Genomic DNA, 19,081 nt, shown 5'->3' with positions numbered 1-19,081 from the left:
ACTACAACCCACAAACCCAATGCAGCCACAGCCTATATTTTTGTACTGCCCACAAGCTGAGTGATTTTTGCATTTTTAAAGGATTGTAAGAAAAAAAAATGCAACTGATACCACCTGTGGCCCACAAAGCCTAAAATATTTATCATCTGGCCCTTTGCAGAAAAAGTTTGCCAGCCCCTGACTTATATCTATGAAAGTTCTAAATGAATGTCCTGTTCCTGCTAACTTGAAAATAATTTTTGTTGTTTGTGTTTTAGGTTCGTGCTCAAGACCAAAGCTTAGGGCATGAAGCGAGTAGCTGCTGATAAAATACAACAAGGATATGCATATTCATTTTGTTCAAATAATAAATAAGTAATAGCAGATGAGTAACAAAACACTCTGCAGAAAATAGGGCTTCAAATTTTCACAAAAACTGGAGGTAAATTAAAATTTATAAAAATTTACATATTTCATTTTCTCAGTTACTTGGAATAATTCTTTAAAGTCTTCTAAAAGCATGCAAATATCAAATTAATTTCAACAGAGAAAGATGAAAGGCAAATCAACAAGTCCATGTAATAAAGAGAAATCAAGTATCTAGGAAACTAAATATCTGTTATAGTTTAGCAACATAAATTACATAACGATATCAATAAAACAGGACATAAATATAAGAAAAGCTGAGTGCTAGAAGGTTAAGAAATAAAGTACAAGTATTCCTTTGTATTGTATCACTGTATATTTTTTCTGGATGATCCATAAAAATGTCTACAAAGCAAATTTAGGTTAATCCACTTGGTATCACACACACTACATCCCCTTCCCTACCCAAAACCCCCCAACCGCCCCCCCCAAAACCAGTATAAAACCTAAAAATCTATTTTAAAAGGAAACTAGGTAGTTTTCTAGATTAGTTATGAATGCTGTGGTATATTAAAGCATTAATGTCAAACACTTAAGAATCAACAGTACTTCTGAGATAGTAACCATACAACAAGGAAAGAAGACAGAGCTATTATTTTATCAAATGAGAGTGGAGGGCAACACTGCAGGAATAACAAGACTTCCTCTTACTGTCCTTTATTACCTTTCTACTCCAAATGTGGTCCATGTACCAAAGTCAGCACCACCCGAGAGCTTCCTAAAAATGCAGAATCACAGGTTCCAACCTAGACCCTAATTCTAATTCAGAATTAGAATCTGGATTTGAGTAAGAAGCCCAGTTGATTCTTGTGCATATTAAAGTATGAGAAGCACTGCTTTATTTGCAACCCTTTACAACATCAGGCAAAGTCTTAGAGTTTTTCTTTTCTTTGTACAGTGTAAACTAATGTGTCCACTAGTCTAAAATGTATACTTTAAAAGTTACAACTAATACCAGTTAATAAACTGTTAATAGTATAATCTAGGTAGTAGGTTTGCAAATGTTTTCAATAAAATTCCTTCAATTTTATATCTGAAAATGTTTCATACAAAAATGGGAAAAAAAGTTATAATATTATAATCATGTTTTCTGAGTACCTCCCAAGGGAAATCACGGAGTACGGTCAGAGAAGACCAACACAAAGAAGACAAAACCCAAACCTCTTCCCAGTCTTTGGGACCTGGGAATGATATGAATGAAATCTTAATTCCTCCAAAGTAAAGTGAAGGAATGTATACACCAAGTATTTCTCTAACTTATAAATCAGGTTTTAGAATGAGATAATCTGTATTATGGTCAAAAACTATTCTAATTCAGCTTTTAATCCCAAAATGAAGACTTAAAACAGAATTCATTGTTTTTTTTCACTGTGTACCAAATTTGTACAACTAGAAAGTGGTATGTATGATCTTCCACTAGGGAAACAGACATATATACTAGCTGAATGATGGTTTACTTTAAAATTTTTACCCCTTTACAAAATTCAGTGAAAGGTCTAGAAGGTGTTTTTATAAGTTTAACCATGTAATAAGTTGTTCATCACTCTTCTTAACTTCTAGCATTATAAAGTTAAATTCCATGAAATTGGTTTTCTGGGCTCATAGGTTCAAATAACCAGACAAGGCCCCAAACAAATGTTCATCTTGTATGGAACATATTAATATTCCATCATAACCTTATATTTTCCTTTCTAGGAATTCATTTTTTCTGTATGTTAAACTCTTATTTCATACAAATAAGGCTAAATAATATCAATTATTTTATTTTACCTAGAGAAAAAGTTACTTTTAAAATAAAGATAGTTTCTGAAACAAGATTCAGGATCAATCTGGTGTTCTTTCTTTCTCAGAACACAGTAAATGAATAACTGAGAATTTCTATTTACTTTCTAAATATTCTCTTGCATTAATAAAAGCTTTCCTGAAAAATATATCCTTTAAAAAAAAATTCTACCTAAGTAAAATTCTTCAAATACAACAAAATTTAATCTAGAAACATATGACATAATACTCTTAAAAGCACTTCGAAAATAGGAAACTCAAAATTTGTTTCCCTGTTCTTTGACTTTATAAATAAAACGGTAAAAAAAAAAATTCCCACGTTTCTCGAATCCTGACTATAACATGTGCTGAACTGTTCAACGTAGAAAAAAGCCAAAGCCAAAGATAATACCATGGACACTGGAATAAGAAGTGCTGCCCTCTCATATCCTTAAGAGAACATTTACCAAGTAAATATTGTTATATTTCCTATTTTACTATAATGGAAGAAAATTGATAAATTACATCAACTCATATAAAAGTTATGCTATCAGTATGTACATTTATTAATATTCATGCCCCCTGCTCCCAAAATGACATTATTAGAATATATATTAGTAAATAGTGATTAATGATTAAAATCACTTGATATAGTTTGAGAGAACAGATTTGTATTTATTACAAATTTACTTACCTGTCTTGTCTTTGCAGATGTTTCAATAAAAGGAATTCCATAACTTCTTGCTAAGTCCTGAGCCTGTTTTGTGTCTACTGTTCTAGAAGGCAAATCACATTTATTTCCTACTAGAACCATAGGTACATCTTCAGAGTCTTTAACTCTTTTTATTTGTTCTCTGGGGAGGAAAAAAAAAAGTTACATCAGAGGAATTAGTAACAAAAATCTTTCAAAAACTATTCATAACTTTGTCTCATAAAATGTGGTTAAAAGACTTTTAATGTAATTCCTAGTTCCCATCACACCAAATTTTCCTTTCTCCTCCTTCTAGTTATTTTTCTCTATCCTAAACAGAGAACTTCTATGTCTCTTAAAAGATCAGATACCTAGAAATATAGTAAAACTACAATCTAGTAGGTTCATATGCAGGTAGGTTACAATAAAACAGAAATATTGGAAAATTCTAGGCCAAAAAAGTGCTATGCCTAATTTTTAAAATTATAATCTTAGAAACATATACTATATATGTTGTTAAATGTACACATATAGAATGTTTTTATAAAAATATGAATTACAACATTAACATAATGCTTTACCTTCGTTCTTAAAAAAGAGAGCACCAAGTGGAAAGATTCTGATTTCTATATGAACATTTTAATAAAAGTAGTCGCTTTTATGCAAATTTGTTGAGATTCTTTAAAAACTGTATTGCTCTAATACTTCAATCTTATAACTTCAGAGTTGTGTTTTTTTCCTTAATTATCTAAGGCCAACATTTATCTGATTCCAAGAAATTCTACACTATACAGATTTTTAAGGCTATTTGAGTGGTGCCATCTCAACTATCTTTTCACATTTTTGTTCATGGTTTTCATTTTTATGATGGATCTAGCTTAAAGCCTTGTTTCTCAAACAGGCCTACCTTTCAATTCTAACACTACTACTAGGTGATCTGGAACAAGTTGTTCAACTGCTCTAATCCTTAAGAATTTCACTTGTAAATCAGGGATATTACCTATCTAACAAAAATTATTTTAAAATTTAAATTAATTTGTGCAAATTTGTGCATGGCAGTTAGCAAAGACTCAATAAATGGAAGATACAATTACTCCTCAATGTCAACTTATTTTATTCAACTTAAACCCACCTATAATGGTGAATATCTTCAAATGATTTAGTATTATTTATGGCAAATACACAAAGAAAGCCCTCCCCAGTCCTCATGTACTGGTCCCTCATTGCACTGTACTCCTCTTGACCTGCTGTGTCGAGAATATCCAAGAGACAGGTTTCTCCATCAATTACTACTTGTTTTCTGTAGGAATCCTGAGAAGGGAGAAACACAGTCTGGGTTATTATGGTGCACCTTTTACTTCTAAAAAGGTGTTAGACACAACTTAAGAACAAAAAAACAACCCAATTCAAATTTGGGCAAAGTACGTGAATAGACAGGTCTCCAAAGAAAATACACAAATGGCTAATAAGCACATGAAAAGATGCTCAACATCATTCAGGAATTGCAAATCAAAACCACAATGAGCTACCACTTCACACCCATTAGGTTGACTATTTTTTTAAACAAAGGAAAATAACAAGTGCCAGTGAGGGTGCAGGGGAAACTGGATCCAGCGATTCCATTCCAGGTATAGAAACAAAGGAACCGAGAGCAGAAGCTCAGACACGTGTATGCCGATGGTCAGAGAAGCATTATGTATAATAACTAAAATGTAGAAGCAACCCAAGTGTTCACTGAACAGATGAATGGATAAACAAAATGGGGGGGGGGAGCACGCACACACGCAGTAGAATATTGTTCAGCCATAAAAAGGAATGAAATTATGATACAGTCCACAACGTGGATGGACACTGAAAACATGATGCTAAGTGAAATAAGTCTGACACAGCAAGACAAACATTCTGTGATTCCACTTATACTGAGATACCTAGAATAGGTAAAGTCACCGAGACAAAAAATAAAATAGCGGTTACCTGGGGCTGAGGAGAGGGGAGTTGGAGAATTGTTGTTTAATGGACACAGAGTTTCAGTTTGGGATGATGAAAAAGTTCTGGAAACAGATAGAGCTAATGGTTGTCCAATACTGTGAACTTACTTAATGCCACTAAACCGTACACTTAAAAATGGCAATGATAGGGCTTCCCTGGTGGCGCAGTGGTTGAGAGTCCGCCTGCCAATGCAGGGGACATGGGTTCGAGCCCTGGTCCGGGAAGATCCCACATGCCGCAGAGCGGCTGGGCCCGTGAGCCATGGCCGCTGAGCCTGCGCGTCTGGAGCCTGTGCTCCGCAATGGGAGAGGCCACAACAGTGAGAAGCCCGCGTACCACAAAAAAAAAAAAAAAAAAAAAAGGCAATGATAAATTTTACGTGTATCTTACCACAGTTTAAAAAAAGTTTTTTTTTTTTTAAAAAAAGGTATTACACAGAGATTCAACAATGCAAGTGCATAGATTAATAACAAAAAGACGCAAATTCTCTGTAAAGGAAAATAATTTTTACAAAATGGGATAGCTCTACCAACTACTGTTATTCTGGATGATTTAGGTGGCAAGAAAAATCAAGCAACTTACAAAAGTGTCATGCATCTATTTTATTTATAGTCAAAGGAATACATAAGAGAATGGTCAATACTGAGAATTTTAATGCCCTTATTAAATCCATTTCTGCAGTCCTGGGAACAATATTTAACAGCCAGATAGATACTATGATAATGCTAAAGAGAATGATTGTTCTGTCTGCAAATTCTGTGAGACCTCTAGTAAAAAGAGAGGGAGTAGGGCTTCCCTGGTGGCGCAGTGGTTGAGAGTCCGCCTGCCGATGCAGGGGACACGGGTTCGTGCCCCGGTCTGGGAGGATCCCACATGCCGCGGAGCGGCTTGGCCCGTGAGCCATGGCCATTGAGCCTGCATGTCCGGAGCCTGTGCTCCGCAACGGGAGAGGCCACAACAGTGAGAGGCCCACATACCGCAAAAAAAAAAAAAAAAAAAAAAAAAAAAAAAAAAAAAAGAGAGGGAGTGGTTGAAGGAGAGAGAAAGAGATGGATGTCTTAGAGACCATGCAACTCTAAGACGGTGTAAAGGAAAGAAGGTAGGTGACATAACTGAATCTTGAAATGAAAATCTGATTTTCCTCTGACTTTTGATTAATACGCCTAAAAGATTTCACATACTGCCTGCCAAAATAGGCTTCAAAAAATAAGGAAAAGGGCTGGTGCAAGGTGAAGTCATAGAGTCAGAGGCAGGGCTAATAATGGGTATAAAGTAAAAGCCCAAGGACACTGTTTCTTATTGTTCCACCCTTAGTTCATGAATTACTTCGCAGACCAATCTATCATTAAGAAAATGGTCATTAAAAATCATGTTTTTGGTAAAGTGTTTGAAAACTGTTCACAGCATAAGGAGAATACAAAGATACACATGTAGCATGATCCCAATAAAATATCTCTACACATATGTATAAATGTATCTGTACATATATTAAAAAACTCGTGGTGGTATGTACATCAAAATGTTAACAAAGGGTATGTCTCTGATGGAGGTAATTAATCTAAGAAATAATTGATCTCTTGCTTACCTTTTTTTGTGGTAATAGATATTATTTTAAATGTATTCTTTCTTTGCCTTTTAATTTTAAAAAGTGTGAAAGATTACCATATTAGAATGATCTCGCGCTTATCGTTTAAAGTAAACTGTATTTTCCAAATTTTCTAAAATAAAAACCAAATATCTCAACAGTCAGAAAAAAAAGGATGGATATTTAATTTTCTAAACAAGAAGCTCTTGACTAAAGGTTTGAACATTTGGTTGACATTTTATTTTAGCCTATTCCTTTAATTAACTATTGATCCTTGAAAGAACTCCTGTATATTATAAACTGAAAACCACTGTTTTTGGAGAATGAAAGAGCAGGAATTGAGAGCAAAGTACAGTTTCTTGGAGTCAATCCATTCATTACCCCGGTGTGGCGACAGCACATGTGAAACAGACGAAAGACTTTTCCTCACCTACTGCTGTCACCTTGCGTTCTTCACTTACCAGTACTAGCTGAAGTTAACCTTATGGTTAATGGTTTCTTTAATCTTTAAAATTTTCTATCAACAATGAAATTAAAGACTATAGCTTCTGGAGCCACACAAATCTATACCTAAGGTGTGGCTGGAGGATTACGCACATGTGCCCACAGGTATCGCCTCTAAGATGTATACCTCAGTGAACTCCCATTTACAAAATTTTCAAACACTTTGTGTTTCAAAAGTATACACTGTGAAATATTAGTAGTTTCTGCATGCATTTCATAGCATATTCCCATGATGAACACTCCATCAAAGGGACTGAGAAACTGGGAAAGCAGTCCCTATTCATTCCTATTAACTTTTCCCTTCTAAACCCCAAAGATATTGAAAGCAAAATTCTGAGTCACATTCTGTTATTGAAAAAAAGTAATCTACAACCTGCCTATAAACAATGAGGAAGAATCTGCTGATTACAAATAACAGGTTTAGGTTAAAAATTCAGTATTTCCCAAGTTAATTTTATTTATTTATTTATTTATTTGCATTTCTTTTTTAAAAAAATAAATTTACATATTTTATTTATTTATTTTTAGCTGTACTGGGTCTCTGTTGCTGTGTACAGGCTTTCTCTAGTTACGGTGAGCAGGGGCCGCTCTTCGTTGAGGTGCACGCGCTTCTCATTGCGGTGGCTTCTCTTGTTGTGGAGCACGGGCTCTAGGAGCACGGGCTTCAGTAGTTGTGGCTCGCGGGCTCTAGAGCACAGGCTCAGTAGTTGTGGTGCACGGGCTTAGTTGCTCCATGGCATGTGGGATCTTCCCGGACCAGGGCTCGAACCCATGTCCCCCACATTGGCAGGCAGATTCTTAATCACTGCGCAACCAGGGAAGCCCCCAAGTTAACTTTAACTACAGTCATCCTTAGAAGCATAATTAGTCACTGAGCTATATAAAAAGGCAGTGCAACTTGGTAAAAACTTAAGAACAAAAGTGTTAAATGGCGAAATCTGATCTGAAAAGAAATGACAGGTTTTAAGACAAAGCAGACAGCAAGCACAACAAAAATGATATGTAAATACTAAAGATTTTGTTTAGCCAGAAGAAAAAAAGTATATGGAAGTAGAAAAAAATGTATGCATCAATGTAGAATCTTTCCCAACATGAGAGCCTAAATAAGGGTACAGCAAACTGTGGCCCACAGGCCAAATCCTGCCCACCTGTTTTTGTATGGTCTATGAGCCAAGAACAGTTTTTAAACGGCTTAAAAAAAAAAAAAAAAAAAACCAACAACAACAAAGATTATGTGACAAAGACCCAACTGACCCTTTACATTTTGCCAACCCCTGCTCTAAGCTAATAAAATACCTTACCACAAATCTAAAGTACTCTCAACACATATTATTCCTTTTATATTAAAAAAAATCACTGATAAAGTACAGGTTATCAAAGCCTAACCAGTTTAAAACCACATAAATTCCACAATGAAACTAGTTAAAGACAGAGCAAGAAAAGAATCAAGACTTTACATTTTTAATTAGTATTATTTCCAGCCTTTCAAACAGAATAAACTTTTAGATCAGATACATAGGTTACTAACATCCTTTGGAAACTAGGATAAAAGAAAGCCACTTAAAAACTAACTCAACATAATAAAATATTAAATGAAGGAAAGTTATTCCATAGATTTCCCCTTACTCCCAACTAAAGTACTATTTTTTTAATTTACTGAAGTAGTAGGAAATAAAAAAAAGAGAGAAAGAAAAAAAAAACTTTTCTAAATGAAATACACTATGCTGGCAAAAGTTAAACATAGAAGTCAAGCATTTCTGGTGATACAGTAACAGGTACAATCCTTTTGGAAAGCAAGTACAGTACTTATCAAGAGCCATACCAATGTTCATAGCCTTTGACACAGTAATGCCACTTCTGGTAAGAGATGCTAAGAAAATATGGTTTATTTTTTTAAAATGATAGCTAAAATGGAGATATACTTAACATGGCATCCTAAATCATCATACCATAAAAAAAAATTACATAGGCGCTTAATACCCACAATCTTATGCCGTTTATCTATTTTCAAAACATACTCCAAATCCAAGCACTCACCACCATCACCCTAGTCCAGTGTGACTGTCTCATGCAATCTCCTGCAACTGCTTCCTAGCAGTTGTTGTTACTCCTACAGTCTATTCTCCACATAGCAGCTGGTGATCCTATTATAATTTGTAACTATGTATTTATGTGTAATTGTTCAAGTCTATACCCCCTACTTGGCTTTAAACTCCCTGATGGTAGGGCTCACATCTGTTTTGCTCACCACTATGCACCCTGAGTGTCAGTCTTAAACACAGCAGGTAATCAGTACTGTCTGTTGAAGAAATGAATAAACCCATTCAATGTAAATATATGCAGACACTGTAAAAATAAACACAAGTTTAAGATATTATAAATTATATTAAAACAATGAAGCTGTAAATTTTAAAATTATACATTAAGAGTATTTTAATAAATGTATCCAAGCAAGTTTTATATAATATTAAAAATTTTAATTACTATTAATGTCAAAATATAAACAAAATATATAGAGGTTTTTAAACATTTTGGGGAGGGAAGAGAATAAGATTACAGAGAACACGGAGGCCTTTAACTGTATTAAGTTTTATATCTTGAAAAAGAAAAGAGGATCTAAAGCAAATGTGGCAGAATGTTAAGATAGGGAAAACCTGGTTTGGGGTGCACATGACACTCATGGTATTACTTTTCCATATGGCATTAAGGGTGTACCCATTCCATCACCACTCACTCAACAACAGGTTTCATATTTTTATTTTTGTCAGCTTGTTAGACCAAAAATCCTATTGTTTTAATATCTATTTCTTTGAGGACTTGTAATGTTACATAGTTTTTCTTTTTCATATTTATTCCTATTACCTGTGTCCTTTGCCCATTTGGAATTTTTGTCTTTTTTGTACTGGCTTAATTTTTTTAAAGTGTTTTCCAATTTATTAACATGCCTTCAAGTGTTGTTTTATGTACAGAAACTCATCTGCAGACCCAATGGAGGACTTCGAAAGTTAAGACTATATCTTTTGAGAATGAGATACACTCACTGACCAGGACATCATTTTGTCATTTTTCTATTATAATTAACAGTAACCAAGTTACTCAGTATGTTCATATGTCAACATATTCAATTTAGTTTTCCAACTGAGGCAGTTAAAGTTAACCCTGTCATGGGAAGACATAGTATAGTAAAAAAAAAAAAAAAAAAAAAAATTAGTACCTTTTACTAAAAGTAACCATATTACTATTAATAGTAATTATGACAGCCAACATTTACTGAGCCCTTATTTATATGTTGGATATTATGATAAGCATATTACAAGCCTTATCCCGTTTAATTTCCATCTTCATGCTGCTGATTCCATCAGATGCTCTTGTAAATATGGACAGGACTGCTGGAAATGTCAGCTGAAGTATTATTTGAGGATTTACTTTTGAAATGTTTATAAGATTTTCTTTTTTTTGTTTTGTTTTTTGTTTTTTGTTTTGCGGTACGCGGGCCTCTCACTGCTGTGGCCTCTCCCGGTGTGGAGCACAGGCTCGGGACGCGCAAGCTCAGCGGCCATGGCTCATGGGCCCAGCCGCTCCGCGGCATGTGGGATCCTCCCGGACCGGGGCATGAACCCGCGTCCCCTGTATCGGCAGGTGGACTTTCAACCACTGCACCACCAGGGAAGCCCCCAAGATTTTCTTAATGTGTTATTATAAGTATTTTTCATGTACTGCTAAATAACACCTATAGGAAAAAACGTGAACTTACTTTTACCCTCTTAATGCTCAGATATTTTGTTACTCTTCTAAAAGATTATTTGAATCTATCACAGAATAATGTGTTACACTATTGGTTATAAACCATCAAAAGTTGTTGTACACAGCTAGTTCTCAAAGACAGCTAAAAACATGTACAATAGCCCGGTATGTTAGAATTATAACAGGAAAGAAACAAGGAATTGGGGATATATAAGCACAGGCTTATTTGTTAGTTCATTCCCACCTACCTACTCTATTCTCCCTTACATCACAGGAACACTTAGTAAAAATCTTCTGGATGTCATATACTGTGCCAGGCATTATAGTTTCTAACCTCAAAGAGCTAGGTCTGGTGGAAGAGATATGAATGTAAACAAGTAATTTAAACACAATGAAATAAATGCAACACCTTATGGAGAACAAAGTACAATGGTGACAAACAGGAGAAGACATCAACTTTGCTTGTATGAATTAAGAAAGACAGGAGGGCCACTCCAGGCAGGAAGGAGCAAAGAGAATGCACAAAACCAGGAAACAGCATGTTGAATACATGGAACCAAGAAGTTCAACACAATTTTAGCTTAGAGGGATTATAGGTAAGTAGAACTGAAACTGCACCATCAAGCAGAGGCCAGCTTATGGAGGGTCTAATATGCCATCTTAAGTTCTGAACTTCATCTTATACTAAATCACGAAAAGATTTTTAAGTAGGAGGGAGGATCAGATCAACAATGTCCACTGTTAGCATTATTATGACAAATGAGACCAGTCTGGAGGCTGGGAGATGAGTTTAGGAAACTTTTACAAGAAATTACAGAACCTGGCCCTGGTGGCACAGTGGTTAAGAACCTGCCTGCCAATGCAGGGGACATGGGTTCGAGCCTTGGTCCGGGAAGATCCCACGTGCCTCGGAGCCACTGAGCCCGTGCGCCACAACTACTGAGCCTGCGCTCTAGAGCCCACGAGCCACAACTACTGAAGCCCGCGCACCTAGAGCCCATGCTCCGCGACAAGAGAAGCCACCACAATGAGAAGCCCGCACACTGCAACGAAGAGCAGCCCCCGTTCGCCGCAACTAGAGAAAGCCCACGTGCAGCAAGGAAGATCCCACGCAGCCAAAAATAAAATAAATAAAAGAAATGACAGAACCTGAACTAAGGCAGCAAAAGCAGTAAGATGGAGAAGATTAAACAGTTTTGAGAAATACTTAACGGGTAAAATTGACAGAACAACCCTCATACATCACTTACAGCAATGTTTACAGCAGCATCATTCAAGATGGCCAAAAAGAGGAAACAATCCAAAGCCCATCAACTGATGAATACATAAACAAATATCCATACAAGAGAATATTATTCAGTCATAAAAAGGAATGAAGTATTGAAACATGTGACAACATAGATGAACCTTGAAAATATTATCCTACATGAAAGAAGCCAGACACAAAAGGCCACATATTGTATGATTTCAATTACATGAACTATTCAGAACAGGCAAATCCACAGAGACAGAAAGTGTAGATTAATGGTTGCCAGGGGCTGGCAGGAGAAGGGATTGGGGAGTGACTGCTAATTGGTATGGGGTGATAAAAATGTGACAGAATTAGATGGGGTGATGGTTGCATAACTTTGTGAATATACTAAAAACCACCTAACTATACTTTAGAGGATGAATTTTATGTTATGTGAATTACATCTCCATTCTTTTTTAATGGCAGAGCTTATTGTTTAGAGATGGGAACATAATGGGAAGGGGACAGGGGAAGATGAGTTCAGTTTGGGGCATGGTGAGTTCCGTATGTTCGTGGGTTGCTCTGGTGCTATGACCTGTAGGCAGCTTTGATATATAGGGCTGATGCTCAGGGCCGAAGTGTAGGCTAAAGATACACTCCTGAATCTTCAATCTGTGTCACCTGCAGAACTCCACTTACTTGCGGTGTGAGTATGGGCAAACTACTTAATCTCTAGTCTACTCTAAGCTATTGTTTCTTTTGCTGTAAAAGTGGGTAAATAATAATGCAGAGGACTTTGTATACAGGTTGGGATTAAAGACCATGAAAAAGTGCTCTAAAAAGTTAACTGTATTATTTCATATTTTACATTGTACATGCTATTACAGGCCCAAAGGGTAGGGGGCAGGCCACTGGCTACTAGGAACTGTACAGCAACAGCAGTATCTTGCCCTTATAAGAATCACTGGACATCTACATTTGGACTACTTTTTCCAAAACCACTCACTGTATTTCAAAATAAATATAATGGAGCTGGACAAGCTCCAGGGAAAAAGAGTAAAACTCTGAGGTGTATGAAGGATTTCTGTACTGATTAGGGAGCAAGGGTGTTAAAAGAGCTTAACACCTTCTGTCTCATGACAGAATTTTTGGTTAAGACATTCATTAGAAGTAAGGATAAAGAAAACAAAGACTTCTTTACTAAATAATGGACATTTGAAATTATAAGAATGTTGAATCTTAGCTTAGGACTAGAGAGAATAAAATGTGTACTATGTCCAAGAGATAAAATCTGAATAAACTCAAGGAAAATTTGCATAACACATTTTGAAAATAAGGATATTATAAGCCTACATCTGTAACCTGTTGAAGTCATGTGGCATTCTCCCATAAATTATCACTTGATGCCAAGGTCAGAATGTAAGGCTGGATCAATCATGGATCCAATCTTAATAATTACAGATGTCAATATAATTTTCATATTTTGAATTATTATATCTCTCAGCTGTTCTTCAATTGGTCTAATACCAATTCCTTTAACTGTACCTCTTTATTTGTAATACATCTGTATTATCCAATTTGTTGAGGTTTTAAAAAGGGGGGAAGAAAGTAAATATGAAGTAATCTGATGGTATCTAATACTCTAGTGACTCCTCTCCCTCAAAAATTAGGATTTATTTTTCCCTCTCAAACAGTATATGCTCATTTAAAAAAAAAAAAACACTACAGGGCTTCCCTGGTGGTGCAGTCGTTGAGAGTCCGCCTGCCGATGCAGGGGACGCGGGTTCGTGCCCAGGTTTGGGAGGTCCCACATGCCGTGGAGCGGCTGGGCCCGTGAGCCATGGCCGCTGAGCCTGCGCGTCCGGAGCCTGTGCTCCGCAGCGGGAGAGGCCACAGCAGTGAGAGGCCCGCGTACCGCAAAAAAAAAACAAAAAAACAAAACACTACAGAGTTTGGCATATGTCCTACCATATTTTAGTACCTATTCACATCGTTTTTAAATAAACAGACTCATACTCTACACAAAGTGCTACGATAACAGCTTCTCTTACGTAATGGACAGTTTTTGAATGTCAGTACATATAGATCTACCTAATCCTTTTTGAAAACTGTGTAATATAATTTGTACAAAGATACCATAACTTACCTCACCTATTCTCTACTGGTAGATGTGTAGATTATTTCCACTTTTAAAAATTATAAACAACACTGCAATAACACTCCTGGGTATACATCTTAAACACTTATCCAACTGAATCTTTCAGATAAATTTCTGTAAGTGGAATCAATTGGTCAAAGGACATGTAGTTTCCATTTTGATACATACTGCCAAACTGATGACCTCCAGAAAGTTTATAAGAAGGTATACTCTCACTACAGCATAAAGAGTACACATTTTCCATACCTTCCAGGCCTGTTATCATTTTAATCTTAGCCAACATGAAAATAAAAGATGTTATTTATTGTTTGAACTTGCATTTCTACATTAATGAAGTATCTTTTAATATGTTTCAACAGCACTTTTTGTGTGAGTGTGAATAGGTTGGCTATTTATATGCCTTTTTTTTCCTATTTGGATGTTTGCTTTTTTCTAATTCAAATACAGGAGCGCTTCCTGATTGACAGATGATGCAAGTAGTTTTCCCAGGTTTCCATCTGTCTTGGATTTTTGTTAAAGGTGTTTTCGTCTTTATGTAGCCAAATAGCTCAATCTTTTCCCAAATGGTTTAAGAATACTTTGAAAATGAAAAGGATCCCTACTTTTCTCTCAGTGGAGAAAAATATTTAATCCCAATTCCACAAATAAAAAAGCTAACCTAATGTTAAATTATTCAATCTGTGCTGACTGACATTATCATTTTTATTTCAATAGCTGTCTAATATTTAACTTTAAAACTTATACAAGGTAGAACCAGTGTTCTCATCATGGGAGAAAGAAGACATGGAGGAAGAATGAACTCATGATTTTTAAATAAAATCTACTGCTTAGCTCTGTCTGTTGAAAGGGTCTAGAAGCAGTGACACTCAGTAGCAACACCACCTAACATCCAGGACTTAATTTCTAAATATCATTCCCTAGTAAAAGGAATTAGGGCTCTCTGGACAAATGGCTGAATCCAGGGTAGGGACAGGGAAAGAACAAAGGGAACCTGGAATACACTGTGCCAGAAAGTAAGAAAGAGCTCAAAAACTGATGGGGATGTGTCAAAACTGATGGGGATGTGTCAGAGGCCAGCTTGAAAGGGATTCCACTGGCCAAATCAAAAATATATATGAGCACCAAAATCAATAATGACAAGAATAGACTTTAACACATCAAATGAAAAAAGAATCCAGGGCTCCCTGGTGGCGCAGTGGTTGAGAGTCCGCCTGCCGATGCAAGGGACACGGGTTCGTGCCCTGGTCCGGGAAGATCCCACATGCCGCGGAGCGGCTGGACCCGTGAGCCATGGTCGCTGAGCCTGCACGTCCGGAGCCTGTGCTCCGCAACGGGAGAGGCCACAACAGTGAGAGGCCCGTGTAACACACACACACACACACACACACACACACACACACAAAGAATCCATGAGTCTGTACGGATACAAATAAGACAAACCAAATAAATAAGGAGAGGGAAGAGAAAAGAGAGAAACCTTACTTATGGTAGATGTCAAAAAATAAATGTAGAAATAATGACAGAGTTAGATTACCTACCACTTTGCAGTCACTATGGTGGTAGTTTGTTCTGGTTAGAATTAGCAGTGGCTACTACATCCCACTGGGTGCAAATATGTTGGAGAACAGGATATTTATAGTCTCAAAGTATCTCCCCACAGAGTACATATTAATTATAAAAGAACTAAAGATACCTTTACAGAGAGACAACTGATAGATATGACCTTAACCAAATAACCAATGTTAACATAACATCATCAATAATGGCACAAGCCAGCATCTTGTGCCTCCTGATGTAATACACCAAGGAGGGTATAACATCACTTACACAGTATTTCTACCAAAAATGTTTAATCCAAATCTGACCAAGAGGAAACAATGAGACAAAACTAAAGGAGAGGACATTCTACAAAACAACTGGCCTGAATTCTTCAAAAAGTGCCACTGTCACGAATGACTAAGAAAAGCTGAGAAACTCTTCTAGATTGTGAGACATGACACACGATTTTTGATCCTGGGATCAGGAAAAAAAAAAAACCAACGAATTGCTGAGAGCACATTCTGGGAACTGGTAAAATTTGAATATGGACTATACGTTAGATAAAACATTGTATCAATGTTGAATTTCCTAAATTTTGTCACTGCGTTGTAGTTATACAATGAATTATTCTTATTGTTAGAAGAGGGTCAGCAAACTTGTTCCGTAAAGGACCAGACAGTACTTGGTCTCTGCTGCAGCCACTCAGCTCTGCCACTGTAGTGCAAAAGCAGCCACAGACAACATGTAAACACTCAAGCACAGCTGTGCCCCAATAAAACTTTACAGAAACAGACACAGGCTGTATTTGGCCAGCAGGCAGGCCATAGTTCACAGACCCCTGTGTTTAGAGGTAAAGTGTCCTAACATACGCAACTTATTCTCAAAAAGTGCAGCAAAAATAAATAATATGTATTCAAGTATGTGTGTGTACATACACAGGCACACACACATAAAGTAACTATGTCTAGTTTAAAGGTTAAGAGGTATTCACTGTACTATTTTTCACTACTTTTCCATAGGTTTGAAATTTTCAAAATAGAAAGTTCAAAAATTACCTAAGGTAAGCAATATAGCCCTACTTAATCCTCTCAAATATTTTGGTTTTACTACCCATTTCTAATTTTATTACATTAAGATCACAATAATATAACTGTTCCATAAACCTAGGCACTATGAGACAATATAATTAAGAGATATAAGAAATCTATCGCCCTCCTAAAGCATAAAGCCTCTAAATTAAGTTATATATAATTAGGATCACTGTCTAGAAACACTGCTCTCCAAATACATCTAAGACTAATAACCTCCATGAAGGCACTGATGCGGTTCCTTTTGCTCCTCAGTGTATCTCTAGACCATAGGAAGGCTGCATGGTACATTGTAGGCACTAATAACATTTATGGAATTAAGAAATTAGTTGCATTGCTTAAACCAGACTCTTAAGAGACGCCAAACGATAAAGGATAAAGTTTTCTTTTCCTTTCATTTATTTCCATTGCCAACTTTCATTTGCATGTTTTTAAAGCTTTGTATTTATAAAAACCCAAGTTAGAACAAAACGTGTCCAATAATTTTCAACATTCAGGGCTCAACAGTTATTATTAAGTAAATACTTATTCTTAAATTGACCTAAATACAGTGCCTGAATTTTGTGTTAGTTTATTCTAAAAATCAGGCGTTCTCAACTATTCTACAGTCCTATAAAAATTTACAAAATGTGAACTTTCACAATTTGCCACTTTCGAATAGGCCCTTCCTCACACCCCATGTAACACATCACTAAGCTCTGAACTCTGTAAGGTACCTCCTGTGTGCATGAAAAGAAATTCACAGAGCCACAGTGCCCCTTCTCATTCCCTCAGACAAAGCGACCTCAAGCAGTGCTAACAAGGGCACCACCCGATTTTCTCCTACACTGCCACATTTCCTTTCTTAGTCAAAAATATTCACCCACATATTTAATTAGTTAGGCCTAACTGGTCCGCACAGTAATCTTAATAACATTAGCAAAGTAAAACTGATACTTCAGATTTTTTTTGACACTTTAGGTTGTTAAAACATTACTTATACAAAATAAGTCTTTTAAATAAAATTTATATAGTTATAAATTGATTATACCCACAGTTTAAAAAGAAAAGATATCCAAACTTAGGATTTCATTTTTTATTATAAAAGCAAATAAGTTGACCAGTAGAGGGCACTCACTTGAAAGCGGGGGGGAGAGTGGCCACAGTCTTGAAGAGAAATGGATTTACAAAACTGCTGTGTTGTACCTTGTTTTAAAAACAGAATGTTTTAACAGAACGCTGGTGTATGCTAATATAACATATTGTTAGTTTAGAAAATGTAAGGTTTAAATCTGTATTATGTTAAAAAAATCTAACATAAACCATATTCAGGGACTTGAGCCTCACAATTTACAGGACGTTTAAAGCTATATGTAACGTACAGGATTGGGGTCTCAACCTCAGCACTGCTGACATTCTGGACCCCGTCATTATTTGCTGGGGGGCCCTCCTGTGCACTGCAGGAGGAATAACAGAACCCCGGCCTCTGCCCACTACAGAGGCCAGTAGCAGCCCCCTCCTCAAGCTGTGATAGCCAAAAACATCTCCAGATTTAGCCAAATGTCCCGAGGGGCAAAGTCACCACCTATTCCTTGTTAGTAACTACTGATACATATGTTAAAAAACAAAACCAAAAAAACAGAAAAATAACAGCTTACAATATTAAACAGTGCTTTTCTTACACCACTCTTTAATACTGGTTTAGTATTACAAATTTTCTCTCTATAATTTAAATACCTTAATCAGCAATTCCATAATTAACACGGAAAAATTTTTTAAAAGAGAAACTGATATATCTTGGTGAATAAACACTCCACGGCTCAGAGCACTAAAGATGGAACAAATCAATCCAATTATGACTCCATTCTTTCTTACTGACTAGAAAACTGTCTCATCAAAGAAGGGCATAATGGACTGAATTAGAAATGTCACATTAACAGAAGCATACAGATGTCAATGAATTGGAGACTGGGAAAAAATACTTCTTTCTATGTCTATTTTTATATTGTAGCCAGTAGATACTTGTTATATATTTGGTAAATGACCAAATGACAGTTCTGATCTCTACTTCCATTTTTCTGCTTCCACCAAATTTTACCTTAGAAAACACATTTCAGAGAACATGTTTTTATAATAACATGATCTCCAAACTGTAAAAACATATACTATTTCTAGACTGGTATTGTGTTTGGGGACTGAGTTTTTAATAATCCTGCACCACTAACAAGGTATTTCGTTATCTCTTGGAGCTCTTCAGTGGGCTTCATAAAAGATAAAGGTAAAATCTTTTCAGAACAGAAGTAAAGGTGATCATCATGTGCAAATATAAACATGCTCCATCTATGTGTCATACCTAACTCTATATCATATCTCTGCTATTAAGATGCCATTAGATAGTACGCTAAGT

At 36.1% G+C, this 19,081-nt stretch overlaps 1 protein-coding gene across 1 annotated transcript in view; it reads right to left on the bottom strand.

Annotated features, from left to right (window-relative positions):
• Window positions 1-19,081, bottom strand: part of KRAS (KRAS proto-oncogene, GTPase) — a gene marked incomplete at its 5' end in the record, with an annotated part of 32,049 nt that overhangs the window by 10,138 nt on the left and 2,830 nt on the right. Inside the window, 2 exons of the mRNA XM_079715107.1 lie at window positions 2,861-3,020; window positions 3,990-4,168. Coding sequence (XP_079571233.1) covers window positions 2,861-3,020; window positions 3,990-4,168 — 339 coding nt within the window. The remainder of the gene's footprint in view (window positions 1-2,860; window positions 3,021-3,989; window positions 4,169-19,081) is intronic.

Source organism: Hyperoodon ampullatus (assembly GCF_949752795.1).
Source record: "Hyperoodon ampullatus genome assembly, chromosome: 11".
Classification (NCBI taxonomy): domain Eukaryota; kingdom Metazoa; phylum Chordata; class Mammalia; order Artiodactyla; family Ziphiidae; genus Hyperoodon; species Hyperoodon ampullatus.
Note: the sequence above shows the minus strand (reverse complement) of the source record. Positions and strands in the feature narration are given on the sequence as shown.